This window comes from Scyliorhinus canicula, chromosome 15 (genome assembly GCF_902713615.1).
Source record: "Scyliorhinus canicula chromosome 15, sScyCan1.1, whole genome shotgun sequence".
NCBI classification, from domain to species: domain Eukaryota; kingdom Metazoa; phylum Chordata; class Chondrichthyes; order Carcharhiniformes; family Scyliorhinidae; genus Scyliorhinus; species Scyliorhinus canicula.
Window position 1 is genome coordinate 73,822,111 of NC_052160.1, and position 23,584 is coordinate 73,845,694.

General features: G+C 47.4%; 1 protein-coding gene across 1 annotated transcript; it reads left to right on the forward strand.

The window, feature by feature from the left end:
* Positions 1-413: 413 nt before the first annotated feature.
* Positions 414-2,035, forward strand: LOC119978783 (hemoglobin subunit beta-like). The gene is made up of 3 exons (XM_038820660.1): positions 414-643; positions 884-1,076; positions 1,656-2,035. Exons 1-3 carry the CDS (start codon positions 552-554, stop codon positions 1,782-1,784), a joined length of 414 nt encoding a protein of 137 aa, XP_038676588.1. The 5' UTR covers positions 414-551; the 3' UTR covers positions 1,785-2,035.
* The last annotated feature ends 21,549 nt before the right edge of the window (positions 2,036-23,584 follow it).

Genomic DNA, 23,584 nt, shown 5'->3' on the forward strand with positions numbered 1-23,584 from the left:
CTGGGTTCGGTAATGGTCCTGGTGGAACCACCTCATCAGACACACTCAAACCAATACTGCATTATATTATTGCTACTGTTAATATTAATGCCCAATCTGCACAGATAATCTGACAATATTCATAAGCAGATGCCAATAATAGGTTTTACTGTTCCTTTCTGTGACTAGTTGGTGAATGAGTTGGTGAAGCTTGAAAGGGGAAAAATTATGCATGATTGGGATAAGGGAGAAGCAACAGAGCCCAAGGTTTCTCTCTTTGGCCCGAGTGTTAACATATCATTCAGCAAAATAGTCCAACTATTCTTTGTGATGAGTTGACAGAAATGAGGCAGGGAGGACTGAATGTTTAACATGTGCTTATCTTAATGCTCAAACACAGGAGCGTGCTGGCCAGCGATAGGGAAGAGTCCCACCTACCAATCATTCAGCCTATTATATTGGGATTCTGCTCAGGGATGTGCCCCTACTGCTGACTATAAAAATCAGACAGAAACTGCAGATCAACACAACTTTTCTGTAAGAGAGACGGCAGAGAAATCTTAACAGACAAAATGGTGCACTGGACTCAAGAAGAGAAAAATGAAATCACCCACACATGGGGTGCCCTCAATTGCACGGCAATTGGCACCAGAGCCCTGGAAAGGTATAGTGTGAATGCATTATTATTTCAATATAATTCATGCTTATCTATCAAATTTATTGTGATGGGTGTTTATTCCTACAGCTTAAGATAATTAGTACTAAAGATTTCATTGAAGTTCCAGTCAAACTGATGTAAAGCTTAACTTTTTACTTTGTGCAAATGATGCATTGATTAAATTTGAGATTTAGGTTCAATCGAGAATTTGACGTTAAGTTGAATCAATATGTTTTTTCCCTCCAGGATGTTCTGTGTCTATCCCTGGACAACTCGCTACTTTTCAAAAATACCTGCTTTTACCGCAGAGGGACATGCAATTAAAGTGGTCGGTGCTCTGGATAAAGCTGTCAAGCATCTTGATAATGTCAAGGCAGAGTTCAACGACCTCAGCAAGAAGCACGCAGAAGAACTGCATATCGATTCTGGAAGCTTCCATGTAAGAAACTAATCTTTTGAAACATATGTTCTATTTTTACTAAAGAGAGTCTCACTGCATTTTTGCAGTGAAGTCAGTTAGAACCATAACTCTGAATGTGGATACACAGGTACATGCCCATCTTCCCTTTGGCTCATACAATGTTTTGCAGAAGATCACGAGCTGACCTTAATGACTATTGGTTTTTCCTGCAATAGCTAACTTTTTCGTTTAATATTATCTGAGAAAATATTTGGATGCTTTAAGTTTGAAATTAAATCCAATAGAATCATAGAATGTACAGAGCAGAAGGAGGCCCTTTGAAAGAGCACCCTGCCCAAGCCCACACCTCCACCCTATCCCAGTAACCCAGTAACCCCACCCAACCTTTTTTGACAGTAAGGGCAATTTAGCATGGCCAGTCCACCTAACCTGCACATCTTTGAACTGTGGGAGGAAACCAGAGCACCCGGAGAAAAACGTGCAGACTCCGCACAGACAGTGACCCCAGCCGGGAATCGATCCTGGGACCCTGGCGCTGTGAAGCATGCTTTGTTTCAAATGTGATAATGTATCTTTTCTTCTTTTGTTTTGTCATAGCTGCTGACTGACTGCTTCATTGTGGAACTGGCTCATGTTGAGACGGACAAATTCAGTCCTCATATCCACGCAACTTGGGATAAATTTTTTAAAGTGGTTGTTGATGCTATTTCCAAGCACTATCATTGAACCTACAACAACATAAGTCTTTCTTCGTGAATCAATGAATGCAATTGATGAAAAGATTCCCTTGCCAACATCTCGAAAAATCTTTGTGTTCTCAAGAAATTATATAACAAGCTATGTTGAGATAAAACTGATGCATTCTTGAAAACAATATTCCTCTTTGCATGTTAATTCTGAATCAAATTTTGGAAAATGCCTCCATGTATTTTCCTTCAGTTGCTTTGAACTACAATAAAGTATCATTATCAACCTCACATTTGTCATATGTGAATTCTCTACTTAACTTCATTATAAACAATAAATACACATGAGGTAACACGGTAAGATAAAAATTCAGGATCCATTTTTCAGTCAGTTCTGAAATCTCCAGCGCTAATTTATTAAATAAAACCATCAATTTTAATCTACTTTTCACAGTTGATTTTCAGTTTTGGATACTGGAGAGGGTGGATGACTCCTTGGAGCAATCCAAACAAGAATCAAACTCCCCAGCACCCTGTGAAATTGGACCATACATAGGGAAGACAGTGCAGCAATCAAAGGGGCGAAGACATGTATTTCTGTGATCACAAACATGATTTTCAAATGGTATGGTGGCTCCTTGGTGCCAGGGTAGAGTATCACTGAGTGGGCACAAGATAATCTGCAGGGTGAAGGGGAAGAGACAGAAGTCATGGTCCATGTTGGAACTAATGACAGCGGCTGAAAAAGTATTGAGAGACTTCAGGCATAGTTTCGGGAGTTCGGAGAAAGATTAGGAATGGGACCGCAAAGACCATAATCTCAGAATTCCTCCGAGTGTCACGTTACTGAGCATAGACACAGGAAGATAGTGCAGGTAAATATGGGGCTGGAAAGTGGTGGAGGAGAGAGGGTTTCAGATTCTTAGAAACAGATGTGAGGACAGAGAGATAAAAACAGCAGTAAAATTAGAAATGTATCAAAACTTGCGATTAGCTGCCATCTTTCACAACCCAGGAGATCCCAAAGAGTGTAACAAACAAGTAATTTTGAAGTGTAGCTACAGTGGCAGTTTAGGAAACATTTAAAAAAAATGTTTTTATTGGTTTTTTTGGTGTACGTAACAAATATAAATACGAACAGAACAAGAGAGTACACAGGGAGTACCATTAAAGTTATTTGCATCAAGATCGGTTTTAACGATTTGCATGGATATTTAGAATTTAGAATTTAGAACAGTACAGCACAGAACAGGCCCTTCAGCCCTCGATGTTGTGCTGAGCAATGATCACCCTACTCAAACTCACGTATCTACCCTATACCCGTAACCCAACAACTCCCCCTTAACCTTACTTTTTAGGACACTACGGGCAATTTAGCATGGCCAATCCACCTAACCCGCACATCTTTGGACTATGGGAGGAAACCGGAGCACCCGGAGGAAACCCACGCACACACGGGGAGGACGTGCAGACTCCACACAGACAGTGACCCAGCCGGGAACCGAACCTGGGACCCTGGAGCTGTGAAGCATTGATGCTAACCACTATGCTACCATGCTGCCCGTCACATATGTCACAGATATGTCACAGTTTACCCTTTTCCGTTCTTTTGTTCTTTCCTCACAGTGTTTGCTGTGGCAGTTGTGTTCCCCTGTGTATCGCTCCCTTTCCATTTTGTCCTCTTTTCTCCCCACGGTTCCCATTGTTGTTACTCCAGCCCTCCCCTCCATTGTGTCCCTTGCCTCTCCTGTTGGGTTTGGTTGAAGTTCTTGTTTCCCTGAGCCCTCCCCCAGCCCTCCCCGTTTCTTCCCTTCTATGTCGTGCCAACTCTTTCGTGATCTTTGGCTACCTAGTTGTTGCCGACAAACAGGTCTTGCAACAACCGAGTGAATTGCTCCGTTGGGTCTTTGGGCGGGATTCTCGACCCCTCGTCAGATCAGAGAATCGCCGGGGGGCGGCGTGAATCCCGCCAGTGTAATATACCCTCATAATATACCCTCATTTAAGAAATTGAGGAAATTGCAAACGGCAAAAAGAGACATTATATTTTTTGCACATCACTGTCCATCATGTAACGAACAGGGTTGATAAGACGCAGTAGTAGGTGGGAGTATAGAACAGTACAGCACAGAACAGGCCCTTCGGCCCTCGATGTTGTGCCGAGCAATGATCACCCTACTTAAACCCACGTAACCCGTATCCCAACAATCCCCCCATTAACCTTACACTACGGGCAATTTAGCATGGCCAATCCACCTAACCCGCACATCTTTGGACTGTGGGAGGAAACCGGAGCACCCGGAGGAAACCCACGCACACACGGGGAGGACGTGCAGACTCCACACAGACAGTGACCCAGCCGGGAATCGAACCTGGGACCCTGGAGCTGTGAAGCATTGATGCTAACCACCATGCTACCGTGAGGCCCCTATGGATAGTGCTAGAGAAGGAAATAGTTGCACGTTGATAGGAACAGGATCAGATGGACTGAGAAAGACACAAATACAGTTTTACAATGCCTGTATGTAAATATGCAAAGTATGGTGAATAGATTTGTTGAACTTCTGCCACAAATGGTTGTGTTGGAATATGGGGCAGAATTCTCTAATCCTCCGGCAGAGTGTCCACACCGTTGAAAACGCCATCACGTTTTACGACAATGTGAACGGGTCGACCCGGCGGCTAATTCTGGCCCGCAAAAGGGTTCACGCCGCTCCAGCTGCTGATCCCAGCACGAACTGGGCATTGCGGGATCTGCAGTGGCACCTGATAGGAAGATAGGAAGGGGAAAAAATGGCCAATTGGGGAAGATGGGAGTTGTAAAGAAAGTGGGGGAAAAGACAGAATCCATGCTGTGAGAGTTCAGAAGCAGAAAGAATGTGATCTGATTAGTGTAAGTATTCCTTGGGCCTCAAATAGTGAGTGAGAATAAATCTGCATGGAAATCACAAAGATGTACAAGAGTTTTAGACTGGCAATATTGGGGGAGATTTAATTAACCAAATATCGATTGGTATAAGTATTTGATTAAATGGAAATGTGTTCAGGAGAACCTCTTTGACCAATATATCCTTGCTCAATAGGGAGGGAGCATTGCTGGATCCAATGTGGGATGAGGTGGTCAGGTTTGTGGGGAGCATGTGGGTAAGAGTGATCACTGTATCATCAAGTTTATATTATCAATGAGGAAGAGCAAGGAACAGTCTGAAGCACTTACAGGCAGCACAGTGGAACAGCGGTTAGTACTGCTGCATCACAGCACCAGGGACCCGGGTTCAATTCCGGCCTTGGGTGACTGTCTGTGTGGACATTGCACTTTCTCCCCATGTTTGCGTGGGTTTCCTCTAGGTGCCCCGATGGCTGGCCCTATGCATGCCAGCTGTACACTCTGCGGCCCTTGTCCGGTACCCTACTGTCGAATCCTCCTTGGGTAGGCTACGTGATGCCCCATCAGCAGTGTGGTGTGGGAAGGGGTTTGCGGCACCCATATGGCCAGTGTTGCTCTGAGCAACCACTGGCTAAGGTGGGCGGTCAGTGGGGTGAGCATTAAGATTGCCACCTTGCAGGCCGCAGTAATGACGGCTCCTGCCTGGACATCCCGGTTCCAGGGAGTCCCCCCCCCCTATCCCCATGGCACATCCCCTGGTCACCCCTCACTACTCCCCCCAGCCCTGACAGACACCCCCCCTGGCCAGCGGCAGCACCGGCAGCCCGCGGTTGCTTCTTTGGTAACATGTCCTGTCTTCCTCCCTCTCCTTCGTAAGAAGTCTTACAACACCAGGTTAAAGTCCAACAGTTTGTTTCAAACACGAGCTTTTGGAGCGCAGCTCCTTCCTCATCCCTCTCCCTCAGCAGCCACAGTGTCTGCTTCCCGATTATATATACTACAATTGAATATAGGGGCTGATTTAGCTCACTGGGCTAAATCGCTGGCTTTTAAAGCAGACCAAGCAGGCCAGCAGCATGGTTCGATTCCTGTACCAGCCTCCCCGGACAGGCGCCGGAATGTGGCGACTAGGGGCTTTTCGCAGTAACTTCATTGAAGCCTACTCGTGACAATAAATGATTTTCATTTTCATTTCATTTCATTTCATCTCGCTGTCGGTAATTCCTCCTGGCAGAGACGGAGCATCGCTGGAGGCCCTGAGAATACCGGGTCGGGTCCGTTAATAATATGCAAATGGTGCTCACTGTGCAATTTGCATGGCCGCGTTGACGTGCGGCGTAGGACACATTCATGCTGCTATCGAGGGGCCAGAACACAGCATTCCGTTTGCCACCCAGCGCTGGCCACTATTTTCGGCTGATATGCGTTACTCTCCGCTCAATCATATTTCTCGATTACGGCGTCAGCCAACAGAGAATTCAGCCCCTATTTTCTCCCGCTGGAGATGAATTGCAACTACTTTACAATCCTCTTGGGTGCGCAAACTGGCAAGCAATTCTGTGTTCCTTGCCATGCCCAAGGGTAACCCGCTATAGGACGCCATTTTGAGTGGGCAGCCCACTGTGAAGATTAAAGTGACAGAGGTTTTAGGTGTGCAATGTTTCAATGGTGAACATTTTACTGACAGATTTCCATTCCCTGTAGCTACAGACAGTGACCCCATCAGTGGCCACTCAGCGCCCCACTTGCTTCTTGATCTTATGTGGTCTCATGTACAGTATGTACCTGTTAGGCAGGGCGGAAGTGGTCGAGAGAGGGAACCCTGGAATTGCTAAAGCAGTTGAAACACTTGTCAAGAGGAAGAAGGAGGCTTATGTAATGATGAGACGTGATGGTTCAGTTAGGGCGCTCAAGAGTTACAAGTTAGCCAGGAAGGACCTAAATGAAGAGCAAAGAAGAGCCAGAAGGGGACATGAGAAGTCTTTGGCAGGTAGGATCAAGGATAACCCTAAAGCTTTCTGTAGATATGTCAGGAATAAAAGAATGACTAGGGCCAGTCAAGGACAGTAGTGGGAAGTTGTGCGTAAAGTCCGAGGTGATAGGAGAGTATTTTTTGTCCGTATTCACACAGGAAAAAGACCAAGTTGTCGAGGAGAATACTGAGATACAGGCTACTAGACTAGAAGGGCTTGAGGTACATAAGGAGGAGGTGTTAGCGATTCTGGAAAGTGTTAAAATAGATAAGTCCCCTGGGCCGGATGGGATTTATCTTAGGATTCTCTGGGAAGCTAGGGTGGAGATTGCTGAGCCTTTGGCTTTGATCTTTAAGTCATCTTTGTCTACAGGAATAGTGCTAGAAGACTGGAGGATAGCAAATGTTGCCCCCTTGTTCAAGAAGGGGAGTAGAGACATCCCCGGTAACTATAGCCCAGTGAGCCTTACTTCTGTTGTGGGCAAAGTCTTGGAAATGTTTATAAGAGATAGGATGTATAATCATCTGGAAAATAATAATTTGATTAGAGATAGTCAACGTGGTTTTGTGAAGGGTAGGTCGTGCCTCACAAACCTTATTGAGTTCTTTGAAAAGGTGATCAAACAGGTGGATGAGGGTAAAGCAGTTGATGTGGTGGATATGGATTTTAGTAAAGCATTTGATAAGGTTCCCCACGGTAGGCTATTGCAGAAAATACAGAGGCATGGGATTTAGGGTGATTTAGCAGTTTGGATCAGAAATTGGCTAGCTGGAAGAAGACAAAGAGTGGTGGGTGATGGGAAATGTTCAGACTGGTGTCCAGTTACTAGTGGTGTACCACAAGGATCTGTTTTGGGGCCGTTGCTGTTTGTCATTTTTATGAATGACCTGGAGGAGGGCGTAGAAGGATGGGTGTGTAAATTTGCAGATGACACTAAAGTCGGTGGAGTTGTGGACAGTGCAGAAGGATGTTACCAGTTACAGAGGGACATAGATAAGCTGCAGAGCTGGGCTGACAGGTGGCAAATGGAGTTTAATGCAGAAAAGTGTGAGGTGATTCATTTTGGAAGGAATAACAGAAAGGCAGAGTACTGGGCTAATGGTAAGATTCTTGGTAGTGTGGACGAGCAGAGAGATCTCGGTGTCCATGTCCATAGATCCCTGAAAGTTGCCACCCAGGTTGAGAGGGTTGTTAAGAAGGCGTACGGTGTGTTAGCTTTTATTGGTAGAGGAATTGAGTTTCGGAGCCATGAGGTCATGTTGCAGTTGTACAAAACTCTGGTGCGGCCGCATTTGGAGTATTGTGTGCAGTTCTGGTCGCCGCATTATAGGAAGGATGTGGAAGCATTGGAAAGGGTACAGAGGAGATTTACCAAGATGTTGCCTGGTATGGAGGGAAGATCATATGAGGAAAGGCTGAAGGACTTGAGGCTGTTTTCGTTAGAGAGAAGAAGGTTAAGAGGTGACTTAATTGAGGCAGACAAGATGATCAGAGGATTAGATAGAGTGGACATTGAGAGCCTTTTTCCTTGGATGGTGATGTCTAGCACGAGGGGACATAGCTTTAAATTGAGGGGAGATGGATATAGGACAGATGTCAGAGGTAGGTTCTTTACTCAGAGAATAGTAAGGGCGTGGAATGCCCTGCCTGCAACAGTAGTGGACTTGCCAACACTAAACGCATTCAAATGGTCATTGGATAGGCATATGGACGATAAGGGAATAGTGTAGATGGGCTTTAGAGGAGTTTCACAGGTCGGCTCAACATCGAGGGCCGAAGGGCCTGTACTGCGCTGTTAATGTTCTATGTTCTATGCTACGTGTAGGTGTGTCCCAAGGGTGCACATCAGAGGTGGAGGCAACTTGCTGCTTTCTGTGCCCTGTGACCTTTGATGCATTTGGCAGACATCCTTTGGAGGGTCTAAAGTCGTGGGACCCTGGCCGACTTATTGGGGTCACAGGCGTCGCCATGCCACCCTGTTCTTTCCGTTGTCCTTGAGATGTGCTGGTGATAGGAGAGGAAGATACAGGAGAAGTGGAGACTGCTTTAGTCTCCTTGATGGAAGGATACCAGGATGGGTTGCAATACTTCCTCCTCCCTGAGGATGCCTCGAGGGCCCTGAGTGACTCCATGAGATGGAGAGGCAGCTGGATTCAGCTCCAGAAGCTTCTGAGTCATCTAGCTCTGCTGGCCCTGGATACTCCCCATGTCTGCATCATGGTCAATATGCTCCCAGTGACAGACCAGTAACCGCGAGCATCCCACACCTTAATGGGGCGGCATGGGGCACAGCGGTTAGCACTGGTGCCTCACAGCGCCAGGGATTCTGGTCCAATTCCAACCTCAGGTCACTGTGTGGAGTTTGCACGAGCACCCCGTGTCTGCCTGGGTTTCCTCTGGGTGCTCTGGATTTCTCCCACAGCTCAAAGTTGTGCAGGTGAGGTTAATTTGGTCATGCTAAATTTCCCCTTAGTGTCCAAAGTTTGGGTGAGGCTGCATGGATATGGCCGGGAATTGGGTCGAGGTACAGTGCTCTTTCAGAGGATCGGTGCAGACGCGATGGGCTGAATGGCCTCCTTCTGCATCATGGGGATTCTATGAGTCTATATTGCCTAAGCAATAGTCCTCATTGGCCATCCTCCGGAGTGCATTGGCAATGTCCACCTTTGACTATAATATGTCCCTCATCGACTGGGGCATTGTATCGAGGCTTTCAGTCATGGTCGTTACAGACTGAGCAATGCCTTGGATAGCACTACTCAAGGCGCAGACACCTTGCTCCAGGTTTTCCACTGCAGTCCCCACCCTACCAGCATTGGCCTGGGTGCCACACATTACCGGCACCATCACCCACACTTGAAGGCTTTGGAACTCCTCTAGTCGGCCTTTCAGTTGCTGACACCCCCTTCTGAATATCAAGGCTGTGTTCTGTCATCTACATCAGCTCTGCGAGAACCCTGACCAGAGGATCAGTTAAGGGTTTTGGCTAAGGTTGACATGATGTGGAGATGCCGGCGTTGGACTGGGGTGAGCACAGTAAGAAGTTTTACAACACCAGGTAAAAGTCCAACAGGTTTGTTTCAAACACGAGCTTTCAGAGCACTGCTCCTTCCTCAGGTGAATAGAGAGGTAATGGCAGTAGAGATCTCCAGTGCGGGGATTACGTGGGATGAGAGCACGTAGGGTGCTCTGAAGGTCTGGATCCAAGATCCCCGCATCGGAGATCTCTACTGCCTCCCGAAAATACACAAGGCCGACACACCAGGCCGTCCTATCATTTCAGGCAATGGGACCCTGTATGAGAACCTCTCTGGCCACATCGAGGGCATCTTGAAACCCATCGAACAAGATACACCCAGCTTCTGTCGCGACACGACGGACTTCCTACAGAAACTCAGCACCCATGGACCAGTTGAACCAGGAACATTCCTCGTCACAATGGATGTCTCGGCACTCTACACCAGCATCCCCCATGACAACGGCATTGCTGCAACAGCCTCAGTCCTCAACACTGACAACTGCCAATCTCCAGGCGCAATTCTGCAACTCATCCGCTTCATTCTAGATCACAACGTCTTCACCTTCGACAACAAATTCTTCATCCAGACGCACGGAACAGCCATGGGGACCAAATTCAATATGCCAACATCTTCATGCACAAGTTTGAACAAGACTTCCTCACCGCACAGGACCTTCAACCGATATTATACACCAGATACATCGATGACATTTTTTTCCTTTGGACCCACAGTGAAGAATCACTGAAACGACTACACGACAAGATCAATAAGTTCCATCCCACCATCAGACTCACCATGGACTACTCTCCAAATTCAGTTGCATTCTTGGACACACTCATCTCCATCAAGGACGGTCACCTCAGCACTTCGCTTTACCGCAAGACCACGGATAACTCACGATGCTCCACTTCTCCAGCTTTCACCCGAAACACATTAAAGAAGCCATCCCTATGGACAAGCCCTCCGTATACACAGGATCTGCTCAGACGAGGAGGAGCATAACAGACATCTACAGACACTGAAAATGCCCTCGTACGAATGGGATATGGCGCTCGACTCATCGATCGACAGTTCCAACGCGCCACAGCAAAAAACTGCACCAACCTCCTCAGAAGACAAACACGGGACACAACTGACAGAGTACCCTTCGTTATCCAGTACTTTCCTGGGGCAGAGAAACTACGACATCTTCTTCGCAGCATTCAACACATTATCAATGAAGATGAACATCTTGCCAAGGTCATCCCCACACCCCCACTACTGGCCTTCAAACAACCACGCAACCTCAAACAAACCATTGTTTGCAGCAAATTACCCAGCCTTCAGAACAGCGACCACAACACCACACAACCCTGCCAGGGCAATCTCTGCAAGACATGCCAGATCATCGACATGGATACCACAAATGGCCGGAACCATAAATCAGATCCCATAGTCGAGAGGGTCCAACTGCTACACGTAAACCCTCAATACGCCTACGTCGAGCACCCCGACGGCAGGCAGGACACCGTCTCCCTGCGAGACCTGGCACCCGCTGGCTCTCCCACCGGCCCTGCTGGCTCGCCCACTGACCCCGACACTATCCCCACTGACCCCCCCCCCCAAACCGACGCTCCCCTCCCCGCACCGACCGCCGACCCCGACAGCGGACCCCACATAGCGCTCCCGCCCCCCAGGCCGTCGCCGGCAACCGATCACTCTAGTCAATCCCGGATACCCCCCCCCCCCCCCCCCCCCCCCCCCCCCCCCGCTCCAAGGCGGGCAAAGGCTCAGTCAAACCGTGCTCCCGGATAAACCACCATCAATACCGACCGTATCCCACGGCACCACATCACCGGAGCGGAGAAGTCAGCAACGGTACGGTCAAACCGCCTGCAAGACTGAAGTTATAACTCCACTTCACCCCGACGGACTATGTGAATGCCGGAACACACACACCCCCCCCCCCCCCCCAAATGCCGGAACATACACACCCCCCCCCCCACAAATGCCGGAACATACACACACACACCCCCCCCCCCCAAAATGCCGGAACACACCCCAAATGCCGGAACACACACCCCCCCTGTCTCTCTCCTCCTTATCCTCCAAAAAACGCCGGGTCTCACCACTTCCGCAGCTGGAGAAACTGACGCGTATCGCGTCAGTCAGCTGCTAGCCCCTCCGGGAACGGAGAATAGCGGCCTTAAAGAAGGCCCCTACGCCGGAGTCATTAAAACCGATTTTTCTCGCAGGCAACCCGCGTTACCATGGGCTACGGAGAATCCCGCCCACTGTGTTTTTTTTAAATAGGGGGTGAATGTGATGAATGTTATCAGTAGCTGCTATAACGGTACCTTACCTTTAATGCATTGGCCCTTTAAGACCGGGCTTGGAACCCTGGGGGACTCCGCCTCTGGCTCTGCCCCCAAGAAATGGTATATAAGATGAGGCTCACTCGGGCAGCATGTGATGAGCACACTTCTCGGCAGCTGTACAGTTCTCAGATGATTAAAGCCTTTGAATCATCTATCTTCTCTCCTGTGTCATGATTGAGGGTATCTCACCCAGTCTGTCCAACCTTTCCTCATAAGACAACCCGCTCGTTCGAGGTATCTGTCAGGTTCTGATGGCCCCCCCCACCCCAGATCTGAATCCACGTATCTGCCAGGCTCTGGTCCCAGCGGAGGAGGGGCAATCGGACACTATCAAAATACCAGCTAGTTCAGAAAGTTCCCTTATGTGGACCCTTAGTCTTCAATATGCAGCAAGCAGAGGTCACCAACAAAAGACACAATCTATGACTTAAGCTAAATTTACTAAGCAATGATTGAGATGGAAAGAAATATAATTGCATACTTTCAGACTTTTCCCATCATTGCCATTTCTTTCTTCCTTCACCATGAGGGGCTGGTTTAGCACAGGGCTAAATTGCTGGCTTTGAAAGCAGACCAGGGCAGGCCAGCAGCACGGTTCAATTCCCGTACCAGCCTCCCCGAACAGGCGCCGGAATGTGGCGACTAGGGGCTTTTCACAGTAACTTCATTTGAACCCTACTTGTGACAATAAGTGATTTTCATGTGGACAAAGAGCAGTACAGCACAGGAACAGGCTCTTTGACCCTCCAAGCCTGCGCCGATCATGATGCCCATAACCTTCCACACTTTTGGGGTCTTATCTCTCTATTCCCATCTTATTCATGTATTTGTCGAATTGCCTCTCAAACGTCGCTATTGTGTCTGCTTCCACCACCTCCCTCGGCAGCACTTTCCAGACACTCATCACACTCTCATATCCCCTCTAAATGTTCCACCTCGAACCTTAAACCTTTGTCTCCTAGTAATTGAATTTTCCACCCTGGGGAAAAAGCTTCTGACTATGCACTCTGTCCATGCCACTCATAATTTTGTAAATCTCTATCAGGTTGTCCCTCAACCTTCGTCATTCCAGTGAAAAAAATTCAAGTTTATCCAACCTACCCTCATAGTTAATACTCTCCTGAACAGGCAACATCCTGGTAAACCTCTTCAGTACCCTCTCCAAAGCATCCACATCTTTCTGGTAGTTTGCCGACCAAAATTGTACGCAATATTCCAAATGGGGCCTACCCAAGGTTCTGTACAACTGCAGCATGATTTGCCAATTTTTATACTCACTGCCCCGGCCATTGAAGGCAAGCATGAATATGCCTTTTTGACTGCCTTATATCCACCCGCGTTGCCACTTTCAGTGAAATGTGGGCCTGTATGCCCAGATCCCTCTGCCTGTCAATACTCCTAAGGATTCTGCTGGTGCCACCTGAACACCCTGACAGTGCCACCTGGCTGCCATGCTGGCACTGCCAAACGCGCTCATGAGGGGACTCTGTTCCCGTTTTGGAGAATCGAGCCCAATGAGTGGGACTCTCCGGTCTCCCAGCTGTGTGTTTCTCAGTGCCAGACCATTCCCTATCAGTGAGATTATTTCTTCCCACCGCTTGCTAATGGGATTTCCCATTGAAACCACAGCACACTGCCGGGAAACCCACGGTCGGGGATGTGCTGTGAGTAGCAGCAACCGGAGAATTCTGGTCAATATATGTAATTTAGTGGCTGCAGCGCTGCACCTGTTCCCAACTGGAGTACATGTTGTAACCCCCCCCCCCCCCCCCCCCACCCCCCCACTCCAGCCATTTCCAGAAGCCCGGCTAGTATTAAATCCCAATCAGGCAGTTTAGAATATAGAATATAGAATATAGAGCACTACAGCGCAGTACGGGCCCTTCGGCCCTCGATGTTGCGCCGACCTGTGAAACCATCTGAAGCCTATCTGACCTACACTATTCCATTTTCATCCATATGTCTATCCAGTGACCACTTAAATGCCCTTAAAGTTGGCGAGTCTACTACTGTTGCAGGCAGGGCGTTCCATACCCCTACTACTCTCTGAGTAAAGAAACTGCCTCTGACATCTGTCCTATATCTATCACCCCTCAATTTAAAGCTATGTTCCCTCGTGTTGGTCATCACCATCCAAGGAAAAAGACTCTCACTGTCCACCCTATCTAACCCTCTGACTATCTTATATGTCTCTATTAAGTCACCTCTCAGCCTTCTCCTCTCTAACGAAAACAACCTCAAGTCCCTGAGCCTTTCCTCGTAAGAACTGCCCTCCATACCAGGCAACATCCTAGTAAATCTCCTCTGAACCCTTTCCAAAGCTTCCACATCCTTCCTATAATGTGGTGACCAGAACTGCACGCAGTACTCCAGGTGCGGCCGCACCAGAGTTATGTACAGCTGCAGCATGACCTTGTGGCTCCGAAACTCAATCCCCCTGCTGATAAAGGCTAGCACACCATATGCCTTCTTAACAGCCCTATTAACCTGGGTAGCAACTTTCAGGGATTTTTGTACCTGGATGCCGAGATCTCTCTGTTCATCTACACTACCAAGAATCTTGCCATTAGTCCAGTATTCTGCATTCCTGTTGCTCCTTCCAAAGTGAACCACCTCACACTTTTCCGCATTAAACTCCATCTGCCACCTCTCAGCCCAGCTCTGCAGCTTATCTATGTCCCTCTGTATCCTATAACATCCTTCAGCACTATCCACAACTCCACCGACCTTCGTGTCATCTGCAAATGTACTAACCCATCCTTCTACACCCTCTTCCAGGTCATTTTTAAAAATGACAAACAGCAGTGGCCCCAAAACAGATCCTTGCGGTACACCATTAGTAACTGAACTCCAGGATGAACATTTGCCATCAACCACCACCTTCTGTCTTCTTTCAGCTAGCCAATTACTGATCCAAACCGCTAAATCACCTTCAATCCCATACTTCCTTATTTTCTGCAATAGCCTACCGTGGGGAACCTTATCAAACGCATTACGCCAAACGCCATATACACCACATCAACCGCTTTACCCTCATCCATCTGTTTGGTCACCTTCTCAAAAAACTCAATAAGGTTTGTGAGGTATGACCTACCCTTCACAAAACCGTGTTGACTATCGCTAATCAACAATTGGTTGACAATTGGATTCCCGGCCATGGAAAGGGGAATTTCCTGCAGCAACATCTCCTGCAGGACAGATTCCCCATTGGTCATTGCCTGCCTCTTGTGTGGCTTGAATGTTACTTGTCACTTGTCAGCTTATGCCTGGATATTGTCCAGGTCTTGCTGCATTTGGACATGGACTGCCTGCTTATTACTATGCAATCATCAATGAACATCCCCACTTCTGATCTTATGATGGAAGGGAGGTCATTGATGAAGCAGCTGAAGATGCTTGGGCCTGGGACACTACGCTGAGGAACTCCACCAGTGATGTGCTGGAATTGAGATGATTAGCCACCAACCACCACAACCATCTTCCTTTGTTTTGTACCAGGTATGCCTGCAGCTAGAGATTGGACATGTAAGGTACCATATGGGCCTTGGAGCCCGCAGGAGAGGGGGGTCAGAGATTTGAAAGTGTAAGCTTGGGGATTTAGGTCCCTGAGCACAGAGGAGCAGAAAAAATAGGATTGAGTCTGGTAGCATTAAAGGTGAGAGTGATTTTCTCTAAATCTTATTTTCATTCTAAGTAGCACAAAAGGAGATCCTTTTTGCAAAATCTAAAATTGTGAGTCTGAGCCCAAACATCACAATAGTGAAAGTACTTTAAAATAGTGTGACCAATGTGACGGGGCTGTTTAGCACAACGCTAAATTGCTGGCTTTGAAAGCAGACCCAGCAGCACGGTTCGATTCCTGTAACAGCCTCCCCGAACAGGCGCCGGAATGTGGTGACTAGGGGCTTTTCACAGTAACTTCATTTGAAGCCTACTCGTGACAATAAGCGGTTTTCATTTTCAATTTTCATTCAATGTTTCTCTGTGCTGAATACGGGGTATTTCAAACGTGCTGAACAAAAATCAGTCAGAATTATGCTGTACCAAACATTCAAATTATGATCAGCCCCTTGACAATTTGCAACAATTTAAGAGCAAGTCAGAATACTTGCAACAGGCCTAAATGCTGGAAAGGTCCCACCTTCGAAATACAAACAGACCCTGGGCTGCATTCTCTGTTTTTGTGAACTTTCACGCTAGAAAAACTGGCATGAAAGGGCCATATATTCCTCGCCCTGCTGGGGGCTAGCAGCGAACCAGCGTAAATCTGGCATCTTTTGGTACAGATCCGCACTTCTGGGTCGGAGACCCGCATGTGCACGGCGGCGGCCTCCAGCAGCCACGCCGTGCTCCATGGTGGACTCAGACCGCAGAGCTGCACCCTACACATAGTGCCCCCGATCGGCCGCCCGCCCGATCCTGACGCCTGCCCCAAAATTGCTCAACAGTGTATAAGGCCCCCCTGCCCTCCAATCGGTCCTCCCCCCACCAGGGCGGCCGGGGACTGAGTCCGCAGCCGCCACGCTAGTATCCTGACCAGCAGCACCACTAGGATCCACGCCGTCAGGACTTTGGCCGGTCGGGGGTGGAGAATAGCTGGGCAGGCCTCCAGCAATGACCACAGGTAGGTGATATGAGGCGCAGTGTACTCCGAGTACACTGCTTTTCGGGGCCTAGAGAATCGGGGAACAGGCCCCGGTCCCAATTCCATGAGCAGAAATGGATTCTCTGTCCTGGCACCGGCCGTGTTTTCGGAGTCGGGATGTGAAGAATCCAACCCCCTATCTTCTAAATACTGGACAGGCCCTACCTTCAAAAAACTGGACAGGTCCTACCTTCTGAATACTGGACAGGTCCTACCTTCTAAATACTGGACAGGTCCTACCTTCTAAATACTGGGCAGGTCCTACCATCAGAATACTGGACAGGTCCTACCTTCTAAATACTGGACAGGCCCTACCTTCTAAATACTGGGCAGGTCCTACCTTCTAAATACTGGGCAGGTCCTACCTTCTAAATACTGGGCAGGTCCTACCTTCTAAATACTGGACAGGCCCTACCTTCTAAATACTGGACAGGTCCTACCTTCTAAATACTGGACAGGTCCTACCTTCAGAATACTGGACAGGTCCTACCTTCTAAATACTGGACAGGCCCTACCTTCTAAATACTGGACAGGTCCTACCTTCTAAATACTGGACAGGTCCTACCTTCTAAATACTGGACAGGTCCTACCTTCTAAATACTGGGCAGGTCCTACCTTCTAAATACTGGGCAGGTCCTACCTTCTAAATACTGGGCAGGTCCTACCTTCTAAATACTGGACAGGTCCTACCTTCTAAATACTGGACAGGTCCTACCTTCTAAATACTGGGCAGGTCCTACCTTCAGAATACTGGACAGGTCCTACCTTCTAAATACTGGACAGGTCCTACCTTCTAAATACTGGACAGGTCCTACCTTCTAAATACTGGACAGGTCCTACCTTCTAAATACTGGACAGGTCCTACCTTCTAAATACTGGACAGGTCCTACCTTCTAAATACTGGGCAGGTCCTACCTTCTAAATACTGGGCAGGTCCTACCTTCTAAATACTGGGCAGGTCCTACCTTCTAAATACTGGACAGGTCCTACCTTCTAAATACTGGACAGGTCCTACCTTCTAAATACTGGGCAGGTCCTACCTTCAGAATACTGGACAGGTCCTACCTTCTAAATACTGGACAGGTCCTACCTTCTAAATACTGGACAGGTCCTACCTTCTAAATACTGGACAGGTCCTACCTTCTAAATGCTGGACAGGCCCTACCTTCGGGAACCTTCGGGAATGGGAAAAAGACTGGCAGGGCTATAGTCATAGGGGATTCAATTGTAAGGGGAGTAGACAGGCGTTTCTGTGGTCGAAAACGAGACTCCCGAATGGTATGTTGCCTCCCGGGTGCTCGGGTCAGGGATGTCTCCGATCGGCTGCAGGACATACTGAAGGGGGAGGGTGAACAGCCAGTTGTCGTGGTGCATATAGGCACCAACGATATAGGTAAAACATGGGATGAGGTCCTACAATCAGAATTTAGGGAGTTAGGAGATAAGTTAAAAAGTAGGACCTCAAAGGTAGTAATCTCAGGATTGCTACCAGTGCCACGGGACAGTCAGAGTAGAAATTCAAGAATAGTCAGAATGAATACGTGGCTTGAGAGATGGTGCAGGAGGGAGGGGTTCAGATTTTTGGGACATTGGAACAGGTTCTGGGGGCGGTGGGACCATTACAAACCGGATGGTCTACACCTGGGCAGGACTGGAACCAATGTCCTAGGGGGTGCTTTTGCTAACACTGTTGGGGAGGTTTTAAACTAATGTGGCAGGGGGATGGGAACCAGATTAGGAAGTTAGAGGTCAGTAAAGAAGCAGCAACTAAAGCCAGTAAGGTACGAGACAATAAACTCAATGTCACTAAGGAGAAGAGTAGACAGGGAAGAGATGATGAACGCAAAGGTGGTCTGAGGTGCATTTGTTTTAATGCGAGAAGTGTAGCAGGTGAGGCAGGTGAACTTAGGGCTTGGATCAGTACCTGGGAATATGATGTTATTGGTATTACTGAGACTTGGTTGCGGGAAGGGCAGGACTGGCAACTGAATATCCCAGGGTATAGATGCTTCAGGAGGGATAGAGAGGGAGGTAGAAGGGGTGGAGGAGTTGCATTACTCGTCAGAGACGATATCACAGCTGTGATTAAGGAGGGCACGATGGAGGATTTGAGCACTGAGGCAATATGGGTGGAGCTGAGAAATAGGAAGGGTGCAGTAACATTGTTGGGACTTTACTACAGGCCTCCCAAAAGCGAGCATGAAGTAGAGGTACAAATATGCAGACAGATTATAGAAAAATGTAGGAGCAATAGGGTGGTTGTGATGGGAGATTTTAACTTCCCCAACATTGAATGGGATTTGTGTAGTGTTGGAGGCGTAGATGGAGCAGAGTTTGTAAGGAGCATCCAGGAGAGTGTTTTAGAGCAGTCTGTAAATAGTCCAACTCGGGAAGGGGCCATACTGGACCTGGTATTGGGGAATGATCCCGGCCAGGTGGTTGATGTTTCAGTCGGTGATTACTTTGGGAATAGCGATCACAATTCCGTAAGTTTTAGAATACTCATGGACAAGGTCAAGAGTGGTCCGAAAGGAAGAGTGCTAAATTGGGGAAAGGCAGAGTATAACAAAATTCGGCAGGAGCTAGGGAATGTGGATTGGAAGCAGCTGTTTAAGGATAAATCCACATTTGAAATGTGGAAGTCTTTTAAGGAAACGTTGATTAGAGTGCAGGACAGACATGTTTCTGTGAAAATGAAAGATAGCAATGGCAAGATTAGGGAACCATGGATGACGGGTGAAATTGTGAGACTAGCTAAGATGAAAAAGATAAAAATATACATAGGATCGAGGCAACTCAAAACTGATGAAGCTTTGGAGGAATATCGGGAAAGTAGGACGAATCTCAAACGCGCAATAAAGAGGGCTAAAAGGGGTCATGAAATATCTTTGGCTAACAGGGTTAAGGAAAGTCCCAAAGCATTTTATTTGTATGTAAGGAGCAAGAGAGTAACTAGAGAAAGGATTGGCCCACTTAAAGACAAAAGAGGAAATTTATGCGTGGACTCAAAGGAAATGGGTGAGGTTCTTAATGAGTACTTTGCATCGGTATTCACAAAGGAGAGGGACAAGATGGATGTTGAGGCTAGGGATGGATGTTTAAATACTCTCGTCAAGTTGTCATACGGAAGGGGGAAGTTTTGGGTATTCTGAAAGAGATTAAGGTGGACAAGTCGCCAGGACCGGATGGGATCTATCCCAGGTTGCTGCGGGAAGCGAGGGTCGAAATAGCTGGGGCCTTAACAGATATCTTTGCAGCATCCTTGAGCACGGGGGAGGTCCCAGAGGACTGGAGAATTGCTAATGTTGTCCCTTTGTTTAAGAAGGGTAGCAGGGATAATCCAGGGAATTATAGACCTGTGAGCTTGACGTCAGTGGTAGGCAAACTGTTGGAGAATATACTGAGGGATAGGATCTATTCACATCTGGAAGAAAATAGACTTATCAGTGATAGGCAGCATGGTTTTGTGCAGGGAAGGTCATGTCTTACAAACCTAATAGAATTATTTGAGGAAGTGACAAAGTTAATTGATGAGGGAAGGGCTGTAGATGTCGTATACATGGACTTTAGTAAGGCGTTTGATAAGGTTTCCCATGGCAGGTTGATGGAAAAAGTGAAGTCGTATGGGGTTCAGGGTGTACTAGCTAGATGGATAAAGAACTGGCTGGGCAACAGGAGACAGAGAGTAGTGGTGGAAGGGAGTGTCTCAAAATGGAGAAGGGTGACTAGTGGTGTTCCACAGGGATCCGTGCTTGGACCACTGATGTTTGTGATATACATAAATGACCTGGAGGAAGGTATAGGTGGTCTGATTAGCAAGTTTGCAGATGATACTAAGATTGGTGGAGTTGCAGATAGCGAGGAGGACGGTCAGAGAATACAACAAAATATAGATAGATTGGAGAGTTGGGCAGAGAAATGGCAGATGGAGTTCAATCCAGGCAAATGCGAGGTGATACATTTTGGAAGATCAAATTCAAGAGCGGACTATATGGTCAATGGAAGGGTCCTGGGGAAAATTGATGTGCAGAGAGATCTGGGAGTCCAGGTCCATTGTACCCTGAAGGTGGCAACGCAGGTGGATAGAGTGGTCAAGAAGGCATACAGTATGCTTGCCTTCATCGGGCGGGGTATTGAGTACAAGAGTTGGCAGGTCATGTTACAGTTGTATAGGACTTTGGTTCGGCCACATTTGGAATACTGCGTGCAGTTCTGGTTGCCACATTACCAAAAGGATGTGGATGCCTTGGAGAGGGTACAGAGGAGGCTCACCAGGATGTTGCCTGGTATGGAGGGGGCTAGCTATGAAGAAAGGTTGAGTAGATTAGGATTGTTTTCGTTGGAAAGACGGAGGTTGAGGGGGGACCTGATTGAGCTCTACAAAATTCTGAGAGGTATGGACAGGGTGGACAGCAACAAGCTTTTCCCAAGAGTGGGGGTGTCAGTTACAAGGGGTCACGATTTCAAGGTGAGAGGGGGAAAGTTTAAGGGAGATGTGCGTGGAAAGTTTTTTACGCAGAGGGTGGTGGGTGCCTGGAACGCTTTACCAGCGGAGGTGGTAGAGGCGGGCACGATAGCATCATTTAAGCAGCATCTAGACAGGTATATGAATGGGCCAGAACAGAGGGGAGTAGACCTTGGAAAATAGGAGACAGGTTTAGGTAAAGGATCTGGATCGATGCAGGCTGGGAGGGCCGAAGGGCCTGTTCCTGTGCTGTAATTTTCTTTGTTCTTTGTTCTTTGTTCTGAATACTGTATAGGTCCTACCTTCAAAATACTGGACTGGTCCTACCTTCTAAATACTGGAAAGGTCCTACCTTCTAAATACTGGACAGGAGCTACCTTCTAAATAATGGACAGGTCCTACCTTCTAAATAATGGACAGGTTCTACCTTCTAAATAATGGACAGGTCCTACCTTTTAAATAATGGACAGGTCCTACCTTCTAAATACTGGACAGGTCCTGCCTTCTAAATACTGGACAGGTCCTACCTTCTAAATACTGGACAGGTCCTACCTTCTAAATACTGGACAGGTCCTGCCTTCTAAATACTGGACAGATCCTACCTTCTAAATACTGGACAGGTCCTACCTTCTAAATATTGGACAGGTCCTACCTTCTAAATAATGGACAGGTCCTACCTTTTAAATAATGGACAGGTCCTACCTTCTAAATACTGGACAGGTCCTACCTTCTAAACACTGGACAGGTCCTACCTTCTAAATACTGGACAGGTCCTGCCTTCTAAATAATGGACCGGTCCTACCTTTTAAATAATGGACAGGTCCTACCTTCTAAATACTGGACAGGTCCTACCTTCTAAACAATGGACAGGTCCTACCTTCTAAATAATGGACAGGTCTTACCTTCAAAATACTGGACAGACCCTGCCTTCAAAAAACTGGACAGGTCCTACCTTCAAAATACTGGACAGGCCCTACCTTCTAAATACTGGACGGGTCCTACCTTCTGAATACAGGACAGGTCCTGCCTTCTAAATACTGTACAGGTCCTACCTTCTAAATACTGGACAGGTCCTTCCTTCAAAATACTGGACAGGCCCTACCTTCAAAAAACTGGGCAGGTTCTACCGTCAAAAAACTGGACAGGTCCTACCTTCTAAATACTGGACAGGTCCTACCTTCAAAATACTGGACAGGTCCTACCTTCTAAATACTGGACAGGCCCTACCTTCAAAAAACTGGGCAGGTCCTACCTTCGAAAAACTGGACAGGTCCTACCTTCTAAATACTGGACTGGTCCTACCTTCTAAATAATGGACAGGTCCTACCTTCTAAATACTGGACTGGTCCTACCTTCTAAATACTGGACAGGTCCTACCTTCTAAATACTGGACAGGTCCTACCTTCTAAATAATGGACAGGTCCTACCTTCTAAATAATGGACAGTTCCTACCTTCTAAATAACGGACAGGTCCTACCTTCTAAATACTGGACAGTAGCTACCTTCTAAATAATGGACAGGTCCTACCTTCTAAATACTGGACTGGTCCTACCTTCTAAATACTGGACAGGTCCTACCTTCTAAATACTGGACTGGTCCTACCTTCTAAATACTGGACAGGTCCTACCTTCTAAATACTGGACAGGTCCTACCTTCTAAATAATGGACAGGTCCTACCTTCTAAATAATGGACAGTTCCTACCTTCTAAATAACGGACAGGTCCTACCTTCTAAATAGTGGACAGGTCCTACCTTCTAAATACTGAACAGGTCCTACCTTCTGAATACTGGACAGATCCTACCTTCAAAAAAACTGGACAGGTCCTACCTTCAAAATACTGGACAGGCCCCAACTTCTAAATCAAGCTGAAAATTGGGCGGTGCAGTATCGCAGTGGATAGCACTGTTGCTTCACACTCCAGTTTCCCAGGTTCGATTCCCGGCTTGGGTTACTGTCTGTGTGGAGTCTGCACGTTCTCCCCATATCTGCATGTGTTTCCTCCGGGGCTCAGGTTTCTTCCCACAAGTCCCAAAAGATGTGCTTGTTAGGTGAATTGGACATTCTGAATTCTCCCTCAGCGTACCCGAACAGGTGCCGGAACGTGGCAACTGGGGTCTTTTCACAGTAACTTCATCGCAGTGTTAATGTTAGCCTACTTGTGACAAAAATGAAGATTATATGATTATTTAATTTGGGCTGAGCTCAGAAGTCTTATTTAGAGATGTTTGCAGGTGACGAGGACAATGAGGACAAATTTCCTGGAGCATTATTCTGCTCATCTGCCATAACTTAGGTGAAGGTTCAAAGGTTCCTCAAGATAGGGATTTCTCCGTACGCAATATAGTAGCACAGTGCAAGAAGCTGGGAGGGAATTTACCCCAGTGAAACATCGGCTCAAATTAAAACTCACGACATCTGTCCCAGGGAATAAGGGAAAATGGTAGCCAGTAAGATAAATTAGACAACCGCATAGCTACATTTAGGGATCTCTT

Coding starts and splice junctions, on each gene's coding strand:
- LOC119978783 (XM_038820660.1), top strand. CDS start 552: ATGGTGCACTGGACTCAAGAAGAGAAAAATGAAATCACCCACACATGG. Junction 644..883: donor GGCACCAGAGCCCTGGAAAG/GTATAGTGTGAA, acceptor TTTTCCCTCCAG/GATGTTCTGTGTCTATCCCT. Junction 1,077..1,655: donor TCGATTCTGGAAGCTTCCAT/GTAAGAAACTAA, acceptor GTTTTGTCATAG/CTGCTGACTGACTGCTTCAT.